Below are 22,247 nucleotides of genomic sequence, written 5' to 3'. Positions count from 1 at the left end.
TTAGGCTTCATAAAATAAAATTATACATATTTTATTACATTGTCATAGCTTCTCTACAGTCATTTACATATTTTGCTTTGTACATTCATTTCTTCAACTTGGTACCAATATAGAAAAACCTCTTCAACTGGAAGTGAAGTCAGTGAAGCTTAAAGGTAAACATCAGCAATTTTTTTGTATTCTCCAGAGATATTCATATTTAACATTGTGTATACATGGTACTGATGTATATAATGTTTGATCCCAATTATAGTTAGCTTGTTTATGAATTTATAATTTAGACAATCCTATGTTTTGATGCTTAAATGGCGAAAAGATACTTCAGTTTTAACATTGTACAAGTGGGAAATCTTCCACCTGAACAATATTTAGATAAAAGGCACAAAGCCCTGCCCTCCCGCATTTATCATTCAGTATTCAAAGTCAGAAACTTAACTTTAATTTTTATTCCCTTTCAAATTAGACTAATATGCTTCAGCTGAATTCTTTATAGCAAAACAAGGCATTATTTTCACATTAAAATGAGTTTTTATGTTGCATAACTTTTATTTTAATGGTTCACAAGTAATGCTGTTCATTATTACAAGCTAAGTTCTGTAAAAGGAATTTGAATATTCTGTACCAAAGTATGAAGGAGTACTTTTAAAAATTCATTCTGCTGTTGGTATATTAGGCATTTTTATATTATGCAGTGTATAGATCTTTTGCGTTTCCAATTCTATGGCATTCTTCAGAATGTACTAATATTCTAAGTGACTTAATATACTCTCTTCCTTAAGTTTTAATTTATATTAAGAGTTGTTTACCTTTTGATGAGATGTTCAGCACATTTTTCCTAGTATTTCCTTAACTGTGACATACTTCAAGTGCAACATGTTACAATTATAACACGAGTACTAACCACACTGAATAGAGATTAACAGAATTCTAGTGATTTTCAATTTAACCTGTAGCAATAGATGATGATAACTCTTCACACAGATTTCACAGACTTGCACAATTTATTCCATTTTTGGGAGACTTGAGTTATGAATGTGTGACATAATGCTTCTAGTGAAGACTTTTAGATATGAACTGATGTAACCTTCAAAATGTGATAGTATTTTTTAGGGGAAAACCTGGAACTCTGCTAGAGTGATGAAGTGTTATGTTTCTAAGCTCATCTCTGAATATAACTAATTATGTGTATGGTGATTCTAAAATGAACACTGAACGATAAATAGGAGTTTGTTATGCATTAGTGGAAGTTCTAATTTTCACAAGAAACACTGATACAATCTAATTATAATGTTGCTGTTAGATTTTTTAAATTTATAACTGCTTACAACATAGTATTTTAGCATTTTATGCAATTCTAAGCTATTCAGAGCTTATGGTATATGTATCCGAGTCAGGCTTTTCAGTAATATTCTATATGTAATGAAATGATAATTTTATGTTCAGTACGGTTTTTCTGGGCAATGAAAAAAATGGAGGGTGCTGTCTAGGGTGGTGAAAATTCTTTAAATATCTTGTAGGTAACTACTTTTAATACTTTTCCTCAACATTTTCTCATTCAGTCAAAAGATTACCAAGTGTATTGTCATTTAAATTTGTTGTATTTGTGCTTAGATCGATATTAACACTGTATCCCATATTCTGAAAACATACATCACAACATGTATATGAAGTGCCCTGTAACTTTGTTGCCATCAAATGAAATTATTAAGTAACATTGCCAATTAATGTCATGCTTACATAGGGAAAGTGTTACATGTTTACCGTGAGGAAGCAACAGGTATAGGGACAGGGAGCGGGGTGTGAAGGAAGTGGTGTGCAATACACGGACTCCTCCAGCACTGCCAATCCTCTTCACGGTCTTGGGTTCTTCTTAGAAGAGCGATGCTCCTCTGAGCTGCCTGCTGACAGCCTGCATCTCCAAGACAAATCAAATCAGCCTCAGTGATGAACATGAGGTCACATGCAGCTGGAGACGGAGCTCCCAGTTCTGGGCCCTGATGAAGAAATAGTTCTGATATAATGGAAAATAATTTATAGTGCACAGGGTTAAAAAATGGTAAATTTTATGTCAGTAACATTTATCTAGCTCTTCATGGATTAATATTTTACTTTCCGGATTGTGGCTGCTCTCTGCCACATAACAAGAGTTGAGAATTGATGAATGTTATCCTTGATCAGTGGTAAATCTCTGTACAGCCCCAATGTTGTTCATTTGGTTAACAGGAAAACTGTAAGTAGTGGTCCATTCCAACTATCCTGTAATATTTATTGATGATACAGAAGTGGAACTGAGTGGAAGCAGGCATGGATTCTTCTTGATGAGGCATTACTCCAGCATTTACATGAACATGCTGGAAGAAAACACATGCCTTCCCAACTGATCTACCATCTTCAGTCCTGGAGGAACTGTGAGGTTTCGTTAGTGCTTATTTATGTAATACGTTCTTGTGAATCCAGTAAGTATGCTAATAATTGGTGATCTTGGGAGATATGGAATGTTTCTCAAGTTCATAATTTAGTGCAGAAGGGAGTATTACATATTTGCAAGAGTTTAAAACAACACTGACAATTTATATGGTATTACAGAAGATTTATGCAATTATATTGTGCTGGCTACACAATAGGATGCACAAAATTCACACGTGAACTGTTGGAATGTAGCACTTCAAGCCCGTGATGATCTTTGTTGGTTTTTATAAACAGAGTTTGATAAAGTTTTATGTTGACTACGAGTTACTTATGGATCAGGGCCTTCATTTTACTGTTGTATATATTTTGTTACAAATTTACCAATATTACTTGAATGAAATGATGGAATCTGTGGTTATTCAATCATATTTTTCAAAAGCATTAGTTGTATACTATCAAACGGTGATATGATTGATGATTGAAATGGATGGGGAAGAAAGAGGACGTAGCCTGTTTTAATGTTCTATTTTCCTAGAGGAACTAAGGAAAATAATGTAAAACATCATGCAGAATAGTCGGTCTCTGGGCCAAGAACCAAACTTGCAGCCTCCTAGGTATGGAGCTGGCATGGTAACCAGTTGCCTGTGACATTAAGTATTTCAGAGAAGCAGAAGATGTCAGTATTAATGAAAAAATGTTTTGTTATGAACACTTCTAATAGTGATTTTTGAGACATTTGATACAACTATTTGAATTTAAAGATTGCCTGTATTGATGCTCTTAAGTCCTGGTCCATGCATTTGAATCAAGTCTGAGTTATGAAGTGTCACATATTTCGTACACATACTATGGTGTGATTCCAGGGTTCCAGTCTCCAAAAACTTCAAATTATTTTTCTGGGTGGTGGTTTTTCACAGTACTTGGTGTGGTACTTTATTTATTTGGATAAATTGGACTTCATTTTGCCATTGTTATAGTTTTCCTTACTACTTCCATTGTTGACTTTAGATGGACTCAGGGATATGCTTTCTCATCAAAATTGTGTAATCATATTAGGAAGTCAGAATTAATTGGGCAAACTAAATTATTGTTATCAAATGTTAGTTATTCTGGAGTTATTAGAGTCTGGGATGATGTGAACAGTCCTTGTTGCAGGTGGTTAGAAAGAGATTAACCCATAAGCTTCCCAGTAAAGTCACTGCAGTATGATGCACTTGTACTTACACACAAGTAGCAGATCTGGTGTAGACTGCAGAGTGGAAGGAACAACTGCCCACGATCACCAACTAGATTTTCTGTAGTTTGACATGTGTTGAGAATTGCATCCAGCACTGGGCATTCTTCTGTGGCAACAAGTCACATATTTACATTAGCAGTAATGATGTGATATTTAGTGGCAGTTTTCAGTCTTTTACAACTGTAAATTGGTCTCTAAGTTACCATTCAATAAACTTATTGGAGAAATAGTCGCTGCCATGTATACCTTGAAAACTGCTGATATTATTGTATATGTACATTACAACTGATGGGTTACATTTGTGATGGTTCAGCATCTATTGTGAAAGTAATAATTTTGTTCTTTAGGAATAAGTGACATTTAATTCAAAAGCAATTACAGGCTTATGAACCACCATTTGAGAAATATAACTGTAATGTTTGCATTCAGATTCTGTAGAGCTGTTGAACTGTTGAACAGTCTATGATAGCAATATGTTTCTGGTACATATTGAAACTTTATTACCATTGACATTATCTACAAAATGTCTGCCCATATCGCCTTCGGATAAGGGTTGCATCACAACTGGTCCATCTAGGAACTTTCCCACATCTTCATCTGACTCTTCAGTTTGGCCATCGTCCCTCTTCTTTTTGTCATCATCCTTCTCTGCCTTTTCCTTTTTCACAGCCACTCGCTTCTTCTTCTCATCTTGACCACTAAAATGTTTGTTCTCAGGGTTGTATCTGCAACAACATTAGACACATGAAAGACTTTTTTCAGTGTTTCTAACCTCAGAACACTGTTTCTCATTACATATCTATTAAAATGTTTCTCCCCCCTTTTTGTTTCATATTAGTCTGAAATTTGGCTTTGCATTTTGTGGCAAGAATGAAAATGTCTGAGCAGATTGATGAGGGAGGGATTTGGACCCTAAGAGACATGAATTAACAAGTGAAACAAAAATAAGTTATTAACAATATGAATTCAAATAACCCAAATAAATTTATTAGATATTTAAAATATTGTGGCATATTGGTTCTATGCAGGAACTGTTGAACCACAGAGGCCTCGGGGCACGCACGCAACATGAGAGTTGCGGATTATATCGGCACGTTGCTAGGCAACCACTCTGTGAACGCTTGGAAGGCGCAACAGGAAGTGTGCGTGATGTCACATACCCCACTCATCCCGTAACTATGCAATGCTCAGTAAACCCCTCCCCTCTAGGCTGTGACGGCGCACAACAGTGGTAGCTATCACGTAACTATTTTCTGTGTTGTCAGTATGGAAGCTACATAACGAGGAGCATTTGTAAGTGTAGAACCACTGCGAGTCGTAGGAGGCGATGAAAAGGGAAGTCTCAAATTTGAGACAGTAAAATATGGTCGCAAGTCCCAAGGGACTCGGACCTGAGAAAGACTGCGCTGGCAAGGGCCAGTAGCATGTAAATAAGACAGACCCATCCTCTTGTGAGAGAGGACGCCCCACAAAAAAACAAAACTGTAACGTTCAACAGTAATAAATATCTGGTCACGAGCCCCAGACGGGGCTTGACACCAAGGCTTACTGACTGACTGAACGTCCGTCACAATGTGACTTGGACTTGGACTTGGAATGTAGAAGCAAAGAGAGAAAGAGAGTTACGATTATTGAGTACGGCAGCATTTAGTATGGGTTGAAGTCCAGCAGCTACGAGTTGACTTGTATTGAGTGAATGGAAGTGAATACAGCAGGAGAAGTAATTGTGATACTGCAGATGGCAGTAATTGTGAAATTGTGTAAGTGTAAGAGCGAAAGTGCAGTAAATTCACTAGTTCCAAGACGGCGTGAAGTTATTTGTCGCGTTACAAACACCCAACACGTGACAATATTTACTGCCAATTATATGGATACATTTGTTTTATATATTGCTTGAAGATCATATTGTATTGTATTTTATTTCATCCGTTTTGCTACATAGTAACACTTGGGCATGTCATTCGGTAATACAAGTTAACAAAATAAATGTACAAAGTTACAAGCATACTACCAACATTTGTTACAATCATAAGCAATGTATAAATACAACATTCCAAAAAATATACAAACTACTATATACAGCTCATGAATTGCTATGACATCCAAACATAAGTACTTGCACCCTCCACTTTTTTTATTAAAACTAACAAATTCATTAATCGTATAAAAAGAGTGTTTCAATAAAAATGATTTTAAGTCTTTTTTTAAAAGCTGAAAACCCACCAAGTTCTTTATTTTGTTTGGCACCTTACTATACAATTCTATCCCCATATTTACCACACTTTTTTTTAAATAATGTAGTTCTGCAGAATTGAACATGAAAATCCTTGTTTATTCTTGTATTATAACTATGAATATTTATATTTTGGATCAAATCTGCTTTGTCCTTTTTTATGTAACATAACACCTCTAAGATATACAAAGATGTGACCGTGAAGATGCCATAATCTTTAAAAATTTGCCTGCATGATTCTTGTTTACCAAGTCCACTAATATTCGCAACACCCTCTTCTGCATTTTAAATACCTTTATACTATCACCTTCATCCCCCAAAATATTATTCCATATCTCAATAACGATTGAAACTTTCCAAAATAAATGCTTCTTAACATATTTGGACTCAAAACTCCTCTTAGTGATATAATTATATAGGATGTTTTACTAAGTTTTGAACATAATGACTGGATGTGGGTATTTCATTTAAGGCTTTCTATAATATCTATACCTAAAAATCTCAGTTCTGATGAGTAAGCAATTTCCAAGTTATTATAGAGTATCTGCGGTCTAACTACAAACCTATTTTTACTAAGATGGAATGACATACCAGCTGTTTTTTTTTAATATTTATTAAAAGGTTATTTACATGAAACCATGTTTCAAGCTGAGTTACTGGTTGATAACAGGTTTCTGAGTGACAAGTTGGAGAGCTTGTTAAGGGAAACAGTCATGACTGTTCTGAGTTTCACACATAAACTTCACTGTAGGTCTTCATGCTGTACATTAACTAGTGAATATTAAGATTATAGTATGTGATTTCACTACTTTAGAATTTGTCTCTTGCTGAGCATTTATGTCAGTTGATTTCATTTTGTTTAAGTTTTTAAAAACATGCCTGAAATTTACATAATTTAAAATTTCATATTATTGTATTTATCTTCCAAGATTAAAATGCAATCATATGATTCCATGTTTATGCGATTCTAAGAAGTTATGAATGGATCAGATATTTTCGAAGAAGTAGACCTTTTTTTTTTTTTTCTATATTCTTATATCCAATTTTATTCTTCAAAATATTATGAAGTTTCATAAAGCCACATTCATTCTGGTCCATCACACTAGTAAACTAAATTGTATAATAATTGATAACACCATCCAGTGTAATTCAATCTGTAGATATTTACTGCCTTTACATGTTTCAGTCAGATGTGACCATTGTCAGAAGGCATGAGATCAACGTCATGTCCTATGTATACATTCTGATGGCTAGTGAAATGTAGAAGGCTATTATATACTGGATGTTTACCTAGAACTGGAGAAAGAAGGAATGCATAGAGAATTGTGGTGGGGAAATGTCTGGAAAGTCATGGATGACTGACATGGAGCTGGGCGGTGGATAGAATTGACTCAGGATCAATGCCCACTTGTGGGCTTTGGTTTGGTGGTAGTTGCATTGAACTTTTGGGTTATGTTCCCAAAGTATTAGACAGATGTCTAATTCAACAGATGTTGAAATTTGCTGTAAAAATGAACTAATAAAATTGTGAAACATATGTGTCCACCCAAGGGCAAAAATCAGTAGAATGTCTAATGAAGAGGTGGAAAGGAAACCCACGAGTGTAACAGGCCCTAAGGAATTGTCAGGATGAATAAGAAGAAAATCTATGCCTTTGGAATATGAATAACGTTAAATTATATAAATGGGGTTCCTTATGAGATTCTTTAGTGAAAATGAGCAGGGTATATACCGTGACATTTTCTGGGCTAGTAGGCTTGACTTAAACTCCCTCAAAGCTTGTCGCATTTTCTCCAGACTGTATGCAGTAGCAAGGTGAGCCAGCACTTTATCTTTCACTTCTTGAATTTCCTTTGTATCCGATGTGCCTTCATGTGCACCAGTGTATTTAACTGCTTCATTTACGATCACTTCTTCAATATTACGTAGTTTGGCATCCATATTATCAATTCTTGTTTCCTCACTTTGCTCTGGAACAAAATTGCAAATATATCACTGAGATTAACCAGTTGATTATGATGATGTGTGTGTCTGTAATATCGTTTCTGAAACTGAATATGAGAAAGCCTTTTCCATAGTATCTGTTAAACATGAGCTTAGAATTAAGCTGCAGATTAAAAATAAGTAGACAACCACTTGTTTGTCTGTAACAGAAATAATTATGATCATATCAAGAAGTCCTTTAATGAAAATCTGAAATCATATTTTTCTTAAAATATGTCAGTTTTGCATGATATATGATATTCGTATAATTAGCTAAAATACTGTAGATTATTTTTGGCACCAGGCATTATTATTGTTGTGACTTAATATTAATATTGAACAGAGGTCCCATTTATTTCAAATCTGTTGTGTATGTACAGCTGCATGTTATTAATCACATGCAGAACAACAAAATTACAGTCACACTTATAATACCTGAATTTTCAAGCTGGTTGCTCTTCTTTGAAGTTTCGCCCTGGGCAGTCCTGGTGAAAATGTCAGTGTCAAACACTCGAGTGTCAAATGGCTGCTCTAGGATAGCTTTCTTGCTCTGTATGTGCTCATGGGAGTGTGTTGTAGGGAGCTTCTTACTGGGGTTTGTGAACGTGGCAAATGTTTTGTAATATCGGTTCAGTAGCCATTCATTGTCAAGAGGATGGTCACTGGATGTTGCTTTAGAATCATTTCTGTCCCCATTAGGTCCAGTCTTCTTCCTACGTCGATCAATGCCAAAGTAATCTGACCAGTTTATGGATTTCTTTTTTATATCCAAAGGGGGTTCAGCCCGGCTCATTGTCACAGGTTGTTCTATCATCCTCTCCTCTGAACCAGGTCCATGCTGTTGTTCATGGTGATCTGTGGTGTTCTGTTTGAGCTCAGCAACTGTAGAGCTGTTGGTCACGACTGGTGTGTGTGTTGTAGCAACATGCTCAGTGTCAACCAGAATTTTGTCGGAACTCTTTTCACTATGCGCTGACTCTTTCAGGTGTTCTTTAGATTGCGATTGATCACTGGCTGTGGGAGAGGAGAATATCTGGTCAAGTTCACGTGCAACTTTTGGGTCAGTAGTGACAACAGCATTTTTCTTTTTGCGTTTCTCAGAGTTATCCATCAAGGCAAATTTCTTATGATGGAGCAGTGGCGGACTTGTGTAAAAGTTGGAGCTCCGTTTTGTGACTGGGTACCTCTTCTTCATAATGGCTGTGTCATACAAGTACTTTTTTTCTGGTGCTGGGAACACTTCGGTAAAAGGGAATATCCCTCTGACATTGTAATTGGGTTGTGCTAAAGACACAAGACGTTTTTTTGACAGTCCAGCTTGATGATCACTCTGCTGGGCCAAAGCCAATCTCTGGTACTCATCTTCATTGGAGTTACTGGAGAGTTCTTCTGGAGCTTCTCCACTCTCCAATTCTTGATACCAAGGATCAGGTTCCCTGATGTTAAGCTGAGATGAAGGTCGCAGAATGTCCTCATCGCGTTCATCGAGTAGATCCAGACCATCATCATCCTTCAGAGACTCTATGGCTTCACGATTAGCAGCTGGGGACACAAATTTCAGTGAGTACAGGAAGCTACCCTTTTGATTCTCATCTCCATCCAACCTCTGGTTCCAGCGCTTCTTGAATTGGTGCCCGCCTACACCCCAGCCTCCCATAAGGGCGTTATGAGTTAAGAAGTCATATCCTCTACTATACTGTCTCTTTCTCGCCTCCTCTTTAATGCCTTTCACATCCTCATTATCCAAGTAGGTGTTGTCTCCCAGATAATTTAGGATCTCGTCAACATCTCCTTCTGAAATGTCCTCAATGTCTATCATATCTGGATTATTCTTACGGTACTTATCCCACACTGAACGTAGAATGGCTAAATATTCTTCTTCACTATTTTCATCCTTCATTGTACTTCTTTCCCTATCTCTTCTCTCCTCCTCCTCCTCCTCTTCTTCCTCGAACTTCCTCACTAGTGCACCTGACAGAATCTTTAGTTTTCGATCTTCTGCATCGTCGACAAGTTTGTTGTGAACTCTTTCACGAAACGAAGTAGGTACAAAACTTTGAAGTTCATCTCCCCTTTTCCTCATTGTTTCCAATCTGCCCACAGCATGGTGCTCTTCCCCGGTCCTCTCACGGAAAGGAGAATGCTTAGATTCAAGTTTTCCCCTGCGGTGATAGTAACTTTCATCCACCTCATCAGTGGCCCCATCTTCTCGACCACCTTTCGTTTCGTCATCCAGGTACTCCAGGAGAAGCTTCTTCAGCTCCTTGCTGTTGGCAGAGTGCGGTTGTTCGCTCACAAGTGTAGTCTGAGGTGGGAATATCCCTGGAGGACTAGCTATGGTTTTCTGGTAGCCATAGCCGATGTTCTCAGGCTGTCCATCACCTGTCATATTAAAATGAATTCAGACACCGTTAAGAAATAACCACATAACAATTACAAAACAGAGCCTCTTCACATGCATTTCTTTAAACTTCTGAAGCAAAATGTTAAATGTGTACTGTTTGTTTTAAAATTCTAAAAAAAATCATGTCATTTAGTAGGGTCTATTTGTATTGTCATTGTTTACACAGCCATTGATAACAAATTAGTTACAGTTTATTTTATTAGTTTTAGGATGGGATGAGACTGAACCCCTTAGCACTGCATCTCCTCATAGAGGCCAGTTGCAGTAGCCATTGGAGCCTTGGCTGAATGATAATTGACAAAGGAAATGGAAGTACTTGGGGAAATTTCTGAATGATTATAGAGCAAGTGAGCAGTTGTTACTGCAGACTCATACCCGACTATACAGAGAAGCATGTGTAAATGAATTTGGGGACCTATGTAAGATTTGAAGTTCTCACAGCCGTGGTTATTAAGAGCTCTATCTTCAGGGATTTAATGTTTGGGAGGAACCTATCACCTCATTGAGCTTTGCTTGTCACCTACTTTCATGCTGGTTTCTTGCTTGGCTTATTCTTCTTCCCTGAAGATGTAGGTGATATGTTCCTCCGAAACGTCGATTGTCTATCAGTGGACTACATGGCGTTACATCGCAGTAGGTAGAACTCTTCTGATAGTGATCTGTTCCTATGTACTGTCCTAGAACTCGGCTGAACAGAGTAAAGGAAAGCACGACTTGCCTCAGCGAGGATGCGTAACCAGTAAGCACGCTGAGATTTAAAACATGTAGACATTACATACCATATATATACGTATATATATATATGCAGGGTGTTCAGGTGTTTGGTGCCATACTTCAGGAGCGTACTGAGGGTTCCCTATAGAACAAATTTGAAATAGGAATCCATGTCTGCAGACTGGTGAAATCTATGAGGCTGCAATGGACTGGATATATATATACAGAGTGTTTCACGACTTTAGGACATAACTGCAGGAGGTGATTTCCTAGGTCTTTGTGATCAAAAAAGTTCATATAAACGTGTGTCCGATTTTGGATGGTTACGGAGTTATGACCGTTTGTTCATTCCCGTACACGCCCTCGTGTGAACCGCGTCTGTCAGCTGGCGGGTCGCTATTTTTAGCCAGCTACAGACAGCGTTCTCGTTATCACGACACTTGAGAGGCACCTAAGGCGTGGTGGGTTGGTATGTCCGGCGCGGTTCACAACCGAGCGGCAGCCTGTGTTGCGGCCGGCGGTTGCAGTTTCGAAAATCAGCTTTAAGCACCAAACTGAGGAAATTAAAGGTAATTTCACGAAGTTAACCTTACATTCATACTTTAAATGTATCATGTATTATGCTGGTTTATTATTTTGTTTCGGTTATTGTCAGTAATTGTTACCTTCTATTCTGAGTTTAAAAGGTCGTAACTTCGTAACCGTCCAAAATCGGACACATATGTATGAACTTTTTGATCACAAAGACCTAGCAAATCACCTCTTGCAGTTATGCTCTAAAGTCATGCATTGGGAAGACAAGAAATGCTTACAGAATTACGATGTGAAATCAGGTGGAAGGCAACCACTTCTAAGATCGAAGAGGAGATGGGACGTTAATTGACTTAATTCAGGATGGTGCCCATTCCTGGGCTTTGGTTTGTGCTGTGCTGAACTTTACAAATTGTATTCAATACTTTTCTTCCAATAGAGTTGTGTGCCTTGAATATGAACACATATGTGTAAGATTTGTGTGTTTTGAATAATTGTTAGCCTTTTAAATCGATGTTTTAATATGTCGTCATCATTCACGCTCTTCTTAAGTATCTAATATCAAATTCCCACGTAGTTCCTGTTCTGTAAAATCTGTGAAATTTCTGTCTTGTTTATACTGGCTGCATATGATATCCAGTAAGCTGCTTCATTCGAATTGGTTTCTCTTTTCTACTGAAAATATTCGCGCCTACAACGTAATCCCCATCTGACACACGAATGCATCGGGTGGTTTCAAGAATTTCTGATTTGTTGACAGGTTACGTAAGTTGACATGTTTGGTCAGATCGTACTCGTAATTCACTCGTCAGGGCTCAATTTCCAAAAAAATGCAACCTCAGTGAACATTCTACTGCATGTTAGGTAGGGTTGTAGACGTGAATCGCATGTGGCGAACTGTGGATTATGAGTGTAATTTTGTGGTGTTTACGTACTTGTATGTGGTTTACATATTGAACGGTGTTCAAAGCGGTGGGATGAATGATATTTGACTTGGAGAATTTCTTGTTAATTTATGTGCAGTGACTGAAAAAGTAAAACGTAGAAGTGGCGCTGGAGAAAAATATATTGAAATTACTGAACACAATACTAGTATGAAAGGATGAGCAGATAGAATTTTGTTAAATTATATGTGATTTTAACAAACCCGAAGTGACATTTACGGTTGCAAAATGTATGTTGTGATGTTAATTCAAGATTTAGAACTACTTTTTCAGCAAAATGTTTTAAAAATTAAGCAAAGCTGCAGATAGTTCTTGTGTGTGTTTCCGTGAAATTGTTACCTCAGACGATTTAAGGAACCTAAAAGAGGTAAGTGAGGAAAGCATGGCTCATGCACAAGAGAGATTGAAAAGGTACACATGTAAGTGGACAATAATCTCCTTCTAGATTCTAATTCAAATGGGGAAGTGCTCAGGCCTGTAGTCCTGGTGACGCATTTGGACTGACAAAAGTAGAATCCAACTAAGGGAAAATTTTGACCGCGTCATAGCTCAAGCGGTTAGTCGCTGGTTTCCCACCGCGGCTGCCCGGGTTCAATCCCGGGTCTGGTCAAGTGGGATTTGTGGTGGACAAAATGGCACCGAGGCAAGTTTTCTCCGAGTACTTCGGTTTCCCCTGCCAATCTTCATTCCACCAATTGCTCCACAATCACCATCACCTATCATCTGGGGCTAGTACAATAGGCCAGAAGTGGCCGCAATACAAGGGACTTAGTCCCACCCCACTAGCAATAAAAATAAAAAAAAGGTATTTATCCTGTATACACATGTTTACGATACATGTCTGTGAGATACGCGTACTCTGTGCATTTTCCAAGGTGTTCTTGTTGTTAGGAAACTCTTTACTCCTAAAATTACCTACTGCGTTTCCAAGCACAGAGTGGCAGCTCTATGGTAGTTTTCCAGTTATGTTCGCATGTCCGTAGTTAGCCACATTTTCTGGAATTTTCAGGACAACTGAATGCAGTGAAGCCTTCAGAGTATGGCATGAGTATTCTACTCTTGAAGTTACTGGGTAACATTGATATCAATTTATGACGATGGGGGACAGTCTCCGAAACCTTGAGAATTCCATATTGATACGACTAAGGGCGAGGGCACACCAAGGAAACCGGCAACCGCAACGCAACCGCGATTTCCGAAAATTGTTATCAGCCTGAGTTGAACACATGGTACTGAATGGAACAGCGCAAATTGAGGAAATGGCAACGCAGTCTCCTCAGGCTAGCAGTTCTCGGAAATTGCGGTTGCCAGTTTTCTTGGTGTGTCGTCGCCCTAGGACCGTATGAAATAACTTCATATTACATTTTAATTAAATCTAGCGCAGGACTGAAGACTGTTTCATCTGACGCCTCTGGTGGATAAAATTACGATGGTTATACTGTGGAGCATCTCGTGTCTAAGAGTTCGGGAGGCCAGGCCCAACCAACATTTAATGCCTTGATATGTAGAAGTATTTTGATGAATATCTAATTTGTTTTCATTCATAAACAAGTCTAACTTATAATCTGTTTACATTTTGTGTTACGTGATACTTTTTCAGAACCCTCGGAGAAGATGATAATGCTGCAAGAAGTCTTTATAGGGCTACTCTCTGTTTCACATTGAAGTTTCTTCTATACCTGATGATGGCGTCGGATGGATATCACGTCTTTCCCTCAAAAGTCTGTTCCGTTTCCATTTGGGCCAGGAGTTCCGGCCCTCGTGAAATTCCTTATGTACTCGTGCCCCCCCCCCCACTTCTGAACATCCGTTATTTTATCATGCGCTATAGATAATTAAATGACTCGGCCACAGAAGGAGAAAAATTCATGCTGACTTTTAAATTTCTTGTGTTTCTGTATTTGTGAGGGATTAAATATAATTTTATGATACTAGTATGTGTATGTGTATACGTATGTATATGTGCGCTTACGTTTTAATTTTGAGTGACAAGCGGTTGAACATTTGTTAGAAACTTCCTGCCTACGCAGAAATGTGTAGAATTACTAGCAATTTGAAGGTGATATTACGGAAGCAAAAGGAATGTAATTTTAATGCTGGTTCTTGTTAGGTACGGCATTTGAAATTCAGTTGATGATGTATCGAAATGAATTTGAAGACAATTTCGAAACGATTTAGTGTCGTATAAGTCGTTTATGCTTGTACCCATTCCTGCTGAAGCACGCATTGGCGTTGTCTGTAAGATCGACCCGTGGACAGATGAGCATAGCAGTGTCCTGGTCCATGGGACACTGGATTTCTGCCAAGAGTTGTACGTCACAGTGAGTTCGGCTGTCTTGTTTAACACGTTCTTATCAACACAAATAAGCGTAAACTTTCCTCCCCCAAAAGACACTACGCAACATAAAAGTAAGCTATTAAAATATGAACATTTAAATGGGAACACACATTTTCCCCCCTTTTGTAAATCAAGTCTTGGGGAGAGCGTTAAATTGTGTTTTTAGGCGATCACAAGCCGCCACTGACTGTACGGATTGTATACAGTGGTCAGATGACTCATGCATGCCATGACAACCCCACACCATTTTACCCGTGAAGTCCCGGGGAGCTGCTAGGAAGGCCAACTCGTCCACCGGTTCAGTATCCCTGTCCGCATAGCGGTACGGAGACAGTCCTCCACTGGCATAATAGTTGGGTCTTGGACCCTCCAGATCTCGCTGGCGGCGCGATACTGCCTCGATAGCTGTCTTCAGGCTGTCATTTGGGTGTTCATCTTGCCCTTCGGTCAGGGATATTACAACTAACACGCACCACAATAGGGCAGTCCAGGATTGCATGATGCGAACCCAGTGCCGACCTGCAAAGAAAATGTACATGGCTATCAGAAGTTATTTAGATGTGTATTCGTGAAGTAAATGGTTTGAATCTTGATTGGGTTATCGGCTATTACGATGTCTCGTCAGATATATCTGCATAACAACTTCAAGTGGGCCGCGACTGCTTCCTTAGAAGTCCTCCCACTTAATTCGGCAATATATAACATACTCCGTGGTCTGTAGTCCACAAGTGAACTATACCGACCGAGCGACCGCCGCTTGTCGGCGAAGATAGTGACAACTTTTGCGGATAGAGGGTCTCGCGTGGTCAGCGCAATAAATCCCCACGGCTGTTAATTTCGGTTTTCTAGACCGGAGACGCGGTTTCCTTGAAATAGCTCCTCAGTTATCCTCACGAACTGAGTGGAACCCGTTCCAGACCCACTACCCACTAGACCACAGAGGTGGTCCAGTATATGGAAGTAGTATAAAATAACTTTATAAAGTAACTTAAGAATCAGTCGCGACGAAGTGTAACGGGTATGCTGGTAGCTGCTGTTCTCAATGCACGAAATTTTTAGGTTATGTTGATCAAAAATTGGCGGGTGATAATAAAATAGATATTAAATTAGTAAATTATGCGGGTATGACCGGATTCATTTGGCTCAGGATGATACATTGTGACGAGCTCTTGTGAACAAGGTAAGCTGTTGCAGGTACTGACAATACAATAGATAACGTATTTGCAATATTAGATTCCCATGCGGAAGATTACTATGAGAAATAAGAGAAACAAGGAGATAAATAGTCTGTTGGATCAGTCTGACATTTGGAAAATCGTTTTCTAAACTGAGTTTATTGTGAATTTCAAAATAAATTATATCTGGTGAAATCTCGTACATAAAATTATTATGAACATTAAAGCGTTAAAATGGGCTATAGCTACTTATTTGCAAGCACAATCCTACGTCCCATTTCCAGTGAAGTGTGAGTTATTGCAATACCGGAAATGCGTTCGTTTTCATTTGGATTGCTGGTCATGGCTGCATTGAGTATTCTTGCTGGGGCTGGAGTTCTCTTGTGTGCCAAAAGCAACCACGTGCAGCCAGCATAACCAAAATAACCAGAGGCAACTGCAGTAAGAGGAAAGAAAACCGCATTACGGTGAACATCAGAATGCTTATCCACAACACCTGTACACCTGAAGATGACCAGCTAGGCAGAAACATGTAGTGATGTTGCAATTAGACGGCGCAAAAACTCCGAAGACAGAATGTTGTGTTCGTCGATCGGAGTGTGCCATCACTTACAAGTACATGTATACTTGTACGTATATAGTTAACACAAACTAATATTATAACGGTACTGATAATAGTAAAAGGGTCACATAACCTAAGAAACAATGAGCCAGTTGGTGACAGAATAGTTGGATGGTTTCCTTTTGTCTCGGAAGTAAATTAACATACATTCCTGTCCAGATACGGAGTTCAAGTCAGATGCATCTCAGCATGGCTGAACACTTTCTCTTCAAACAAATTTAAGCTACAGACTTATGGAGTGTATTTATGGACAATATGCTCCACATTTTACAGGTGTTCCCCTGATCCTTATAAAGTTATTTATCAAACGTGTATCAGTTACTTCAGCCGTAGCCCGTGAACGCGCATGAAAATACCAGTTAAGCCCCATGTCACGGAACTGGTTCTCTCATAGACACTAATTTATCCCACCAGGTAGTTTAAGCAAGTTTGAAATCCAGACTATATCACGCTAGCTTAGCTACTTTAGCTTTGCAGGGGAATTTATTGCTGTTGTGGCATAATATTTATTACCTGCCAAAAAATAGACATGTTTTCGATTTTAGTATAAGTTTTCCCGTAATTTTCTTCAGCTTTTAAGTTAAATATCAGGTTAATATACTGAAGTTGTGGGAACACTGTGTAAGATTTGAGGTTTTCACTGCGGTGACTATGAAGAATGCCGTCTTCTGGGATATGGCGCAGTGTAGACCTTCAGCGTCTGCTTACACTACTCGTTGCTAGGTAACAGCTCAACAATGGCTACGCCTTTACAATGTCTTCACTATCCGTTTCCTGACAATGGATTTATAACACAGGCACTATAGAAGCCTCACGTTCCCAATATCACTGCACTACAGCATATATACGGGTAAAGTCCCACATTAAGTCTTCTCAGGCTGACTTATAATTCTTTTCCAACTACGAAGTTCCCGTGGCTATGTCCTACCGACAACTGACTCTGGCCCAGTTCTGTCAATTCCTTCGTTACAAGCGCGTTATACTCGTATAGCATCCGCACGGACTACGCACAGAAAACAGCACTGTACCCTTGCGTGGTGCAGACTACACAAGTCAAAGTCAAAGTCACATTGCGACTGACGGTCAGTCAGTCAGTAAATCTTGGTGTCGAGCCCCATCTGGGGCTCATGACCAGATATTAATTATTACCGTTTGACAGTTACTGTTTTATTTTCGTGGGGCGCCCTCTCTGACGAGAGGACGGGTCTGTCTTGTGCATATGCTGCTGGCCCTTGCCAGAGCGATCTTTCTCGGGTCGGAGTCCCTTGGGACTCGCGACCATATTTTACTGTCTCAGATACGAGACTTCCCTTTTCGTCGCTTCCTACGACTTGCAGGGTCACGGTGGAGGTATTCGACCCCGCCTCCACACGGGGGAGACTACACAGTAAACATTTACACTATAGTGTTGCTTGGCGCAGACCATATAGAAAACAGAGTTTCATCTATTGTTGCATGTTGGACCGTGTTTACGGAACCGTTGCCTGGCAATAGGTTGATCAAATCCATTACAATACAGACCAATCAAAAGTCAAATTTTGTGAACCAAAATGATTTGAATTTTCTTAGCATCATAACGCTACATCCACTAAATGACTCTAGTGAGGTTCTCAATGTGTACGGACGCTCTGACTTCATATCTGTGAAGCAGTGTTAAGATTTCTTTTAAAGCAGACATACATTATTTTTTTCTAAAAATTTAAAAGTATTAAAATGAAACCGCTGCCTTTATAAGCAAATACGAATTATCACAAAGTTGATTTGAATAAGTGTGCAAGAATAAAACAAGAAATCGTCATTGTGTAATAATAATCTACAGTTGATTCAGCATCGCAGTGTTCGCGTTCTCCTGCCTAAGCAAGGCCCCAAACAAGCCATAGACGGAGAATCAGCTCATACCAACATATCTAGAGCTAGTAATTCCATCGAAACTCGATAGATCAACAAAAGAGTGGCGTCACAAGCGTGGAAACGTCACTACGAGAAAGAAGGAAGACTGTTACGATGTCGCCTTCATCCTCAGGTTAGATGAGAAATCCAGGCAAGATGCAGGCAGTTCTGCTTGACGTCAGCTTCTTGCATTCGTGACTGTGAGAGTCTTAGTTTGTGTTTATTTCTGGTTCGAATATCTTACTGACTGAATAACAGAAAAGTTACGTTTGTAAAGAACAGCGTATATGTTATATGTGTCAAGTTTTTGTTTATGAGAGAACGTGTACTTGTAGTGTGGGCGTTATTTGCGCCGGGACGCCATTCCAGGTCGCTTCCTCAGGGAGCGTATTCGGGCCGTCTGTCAGCGGAGCTGCTCGCCAAGGAATGTGCAATATTGGAGCTCAGAAGTGGAATCGTTAGCATGTCTTTCTTTTTAATAAATTTGCCATCTGGAATTTTCCAGGACGCGTTCCAACGCGGGACTTCCGTGGTATAGAGATTTCTACCAGTATTTTGCCTGTTCACTTGTAAGGCAAATACCTTCGACGATGCAAACTAATAAGGTCAGGGTTCCTCTCGTTTTTAGCCTACTGCTCTTATTTTTATAAAAATAAAAGTAGGCTTATGCGATCACCATGCTGTCTGTGTGTCTGTGAATGCCCCCTCTCATTAACTTTTGAATGTCTGAACAAATCTTTATGAAACTTGAAATGTATATCATAGCACATGAGCCCATTCCAACGGCATACTTCATAAACCCCTCCCATCAGTCTGTGTCTATATGTCTATACCCTATCGTTGCTACGCAACGGCTTGGTAAAAACGTTGGCGCGGCAGTGGATACAGACGCAACAATAGAAGAAATGCTGGACGCTTAGTTTTCTATGCGGCCCGTGTCTTATCAGGGAAAGTAGGCGATTAATTTTTCTCAGAAAATTTTGTTTTATTTCTTATTGCAAACGTCTCGTCGTTCAAGAGGATCATATTANCGCCGACCCACCCGCCGCGTCACTGCTGGTGTGTGGGGGGGGGCTCGGCTTGGCGCAACATTTCAAAATATTATACGAATGTCTTATAATTTGGGCAGTATTCATATTATTACAGTTTTACATTATAGATACTTCTAGATAAATTAATATTTTCATTCCTTCTTTTCCAAGGTCTTCCGTGGTCTCAACGTTTCAATATGTAGAATAATTACGGTATTTTTCATCAGTCATTGTATCCTTACGGTTTATCCAGTTTTGTTTGTTTTCGCCTACTTTACTTTGTAATGACTGCATTTCACTACTTTCTTAATTTCTTTCATCTTAATGTCATCTAGCCTAGTGCAGTCTTCAAATGAAACTTACGTTAACAGCTTTTACGGTAAGCATCAAATTTCAAATTTAAATTAAATCTGGTTAATAATGATGGAGATCGTCACCCGTAACATTTTTTCGGAATGTTCCAGAACATGTGTCCATTTGACCTTTCGGTTCGAGTTGATGAATAAATTTCTTGAGTACATCATTTAAGAAATCTCGTAATTCAATTATTTATTATTTATGTGCTGAGCCAACAGCCGCAAGGCCAATAACAGACACAGCACAGTGTAGATAAAAGTAGTTACATACTGGACAAACACAACATAAAGTCAAAGACTAATTAAAGGTAAGCACTGGAGGAAAACAAATTAATTCACATAACTAAACAAACAAACATAATAATTCAATTCAATTCAATTAATGTTTATAACTGCAATAACTTCACAGCACAGTGGCCAATTACAAAGTTAGCACGAGTATATAATGTTATATTTTAGCATCCTGTTGCACTGATTTATGTCCATGATTTATTCTGACCGTCTTACAGTGCATACAGCTGAAACATATAGTGCAAGAGAGAAGAGTAAGGTGAATAAATGTATGCACTGTAAAACGGTCAGAATAAATCATGGACGCGTATATAAGGAACAGAAAATAATTAAAACAAAATACAAATATGAGAAATAAATCTGTTAGCATAAATCTAAAGAAGACTGAAATATATACATACATTTATGAAATATTACGAGTGTTGCTAATACTGTTAGTAACTAAATACTAAGATAAGACAACTGGGAGTGATAGCATAAAATTAATAACAAGTCAATAAATTAAAACCAATTACATAAGAAAATTAAAGTTAGCCGAGGTATACACATTTGTAGTTAATGAAAACACTAATCAAGTAACACCGTAAAAGTTTTGATACATGCTTGTAAAATATAGTTGGAATAATAGTTTATATTTCATATGGAGTGTGCTATGCACATATCGTAAGGAAATAATTTAAAAATATATTACATTTATGCAGATTTAATTCATTTTTCATATTCATTTATTTAAATATTGTCTTTTGAGTAGCTGCAGATTTGGCTTCTCCTCAAGAAGGGCTCAGCTTCATAAGTAAGTAAGTAAGCGTGTGTTTACGGACTAATGAGTAGCTGGTTATGTTTTCTATGTACTTAACCGTCAGCTCACGACTTGACGTCTCTAACGGAAAAGATGAATATTAATAATCCATATTTCCGTGGCGATATTACTTTCTGACAGGAGTAATTTTTGTATTCTCTCCACTTCAGTGACGTAACTGGAAACATTATTTTCTGTTATGTTATTTGAAGGAGAAAGCTCTAGGTCGCATTAAGTGGAGGAACTGTTTTGGAAGAGACTGTGGACCTGTCGTATCTGTCATATGACAGGTTACTGATGAAATGAATGTATCCTAATGCTTCCGAAAATTACTCAATTAGTTTTACAGACCTTCGGAATTTGGTTCTAATCTTCCAGGCATAAGTGGTTACAGCTGTTTCAGACTCTAACTCAGGATATTGACTCTCGCCAGATCTTGAAACGAATAGGTCTGTCGAACCATATCTATATGCAGGTCTCTGTGAAAGTTAAAAAATCGTATTTTCATTCATACCTTAAGAATGCACCACAAGACGAAGTCGAATACAAAAGAAAAAGACAAAAAGAGAAAATGAATTTATATATATATATGTCAATGTCATATTTATATATTTAGGAAATTTGTTTGCAAACGTGTTTAAGACGTTTAACACTGTTTTTACTTGGTGAGTAACTTAAATGTTTTGGCTGAATATCTTCCTTATAGGACCTGAGGTCCTCATAGCGACCGTTATGAAGGATTCTTTCTCTCTTCTGGGATATAAGGCTGTGTAGTACTTTGAATTCAACGGACGTTTCAGAGGAACATGTCGCCTCCATTTTCAATGCGATTAATAAGCCAAGTAAAAATCACCATAAAGCTCGTAGTACTGCTATATAGTTGCGCTAAAATGTTTTCGGATGATAATTAGCGTCAACCCTGATTATGGAGACGCAGATCTCTGAAACGTTGGTTTCTAATTCAACATTGAAGCGGTTGATCGTCAGAGAAGGTACCAGCACATGTATTCTCCTTAAAAACTTCAAATCTTTTTATCTGCTTCATGCTGGCTTCTTGCTTGGCTAATTCTTCGACCCTGAAGATGGAGGCGAGGAACGTCATATCCCAGAAGATAAACTCATCGAATTTCTTCTTGATCCTTTCTTGAATTCCTTCAGTCAAATATCTGGATACGTATAGCCCACTAGCGCTACTCCATACATTCTTCGCTCTCCACACACTCCCTCTCTCTATGACTCTATGACCGTACAGCCCTTGGACCTTGGCCGCTTTTTATTTCAATTTCTTGA

General features: G+C 38.5%; 1 protein-coding gene across 1 annotated transcript in view; it reads right to left on the bottom strand.

Moving 5' to 3' along the window:
* LOC111864783 overlaps positions 1 to 22,247 on the bottom strand; it is a 61,681-nt gene continuing 39,434 nt past the window's right edge. The window contains exons 2-7 of the mRNA XM_023852292.2: positions 15,046 to 15,312; positions 8,298 to 10,244; positions 7,612 to 7,849; positions 4,151 to 4,371; positions 3,634 to 3,752; positions 1 to 1,994 (exon numbers count right to left, since the gene is read on the bottom strand). Coding sequence (XP_023708060.1) covers positions 1,758 to 1,994; positions 3,634 to 3,752; positions 4,151 to 4,371; positions 7,612 to 7,849; positions 8,298 to 10,244; positions 15,046 to 15,292 — 3,009 coding nt within the window. The 5' untranslated portion in view covers positions 15,293 to 15,312 and the 3' untranslated portion in view covers positions 1 to 1,757. The remainder of the gene's footprint in view (positions 1,995 to 3,633; positions 3,753 to 4,150; positions 4,372 to 7,611; positions 7,850 to 8,297; positions 10,245 to 15,045; positions 15,313 to 22,247) is intronic.

This window comes from Cryptotermes secundus, unplaced genomic scaffold (genome assembly GCF_002891405.2).
Source record: "Cryptotermes secundus unplaced genomic scaffold, Csec_1.0 scaffold1278, whole genome shotgun sequence".
Lineage (NCBI taxonomy): Eukaryota > Metazoa > Arthropoda > Insecta > Blattodea > Kalotermitidae > Cryptotermes > Cryptotermes secundus.
This window is presented reverse-complemented; position numbering and strand designations above follow the sequence as displayed.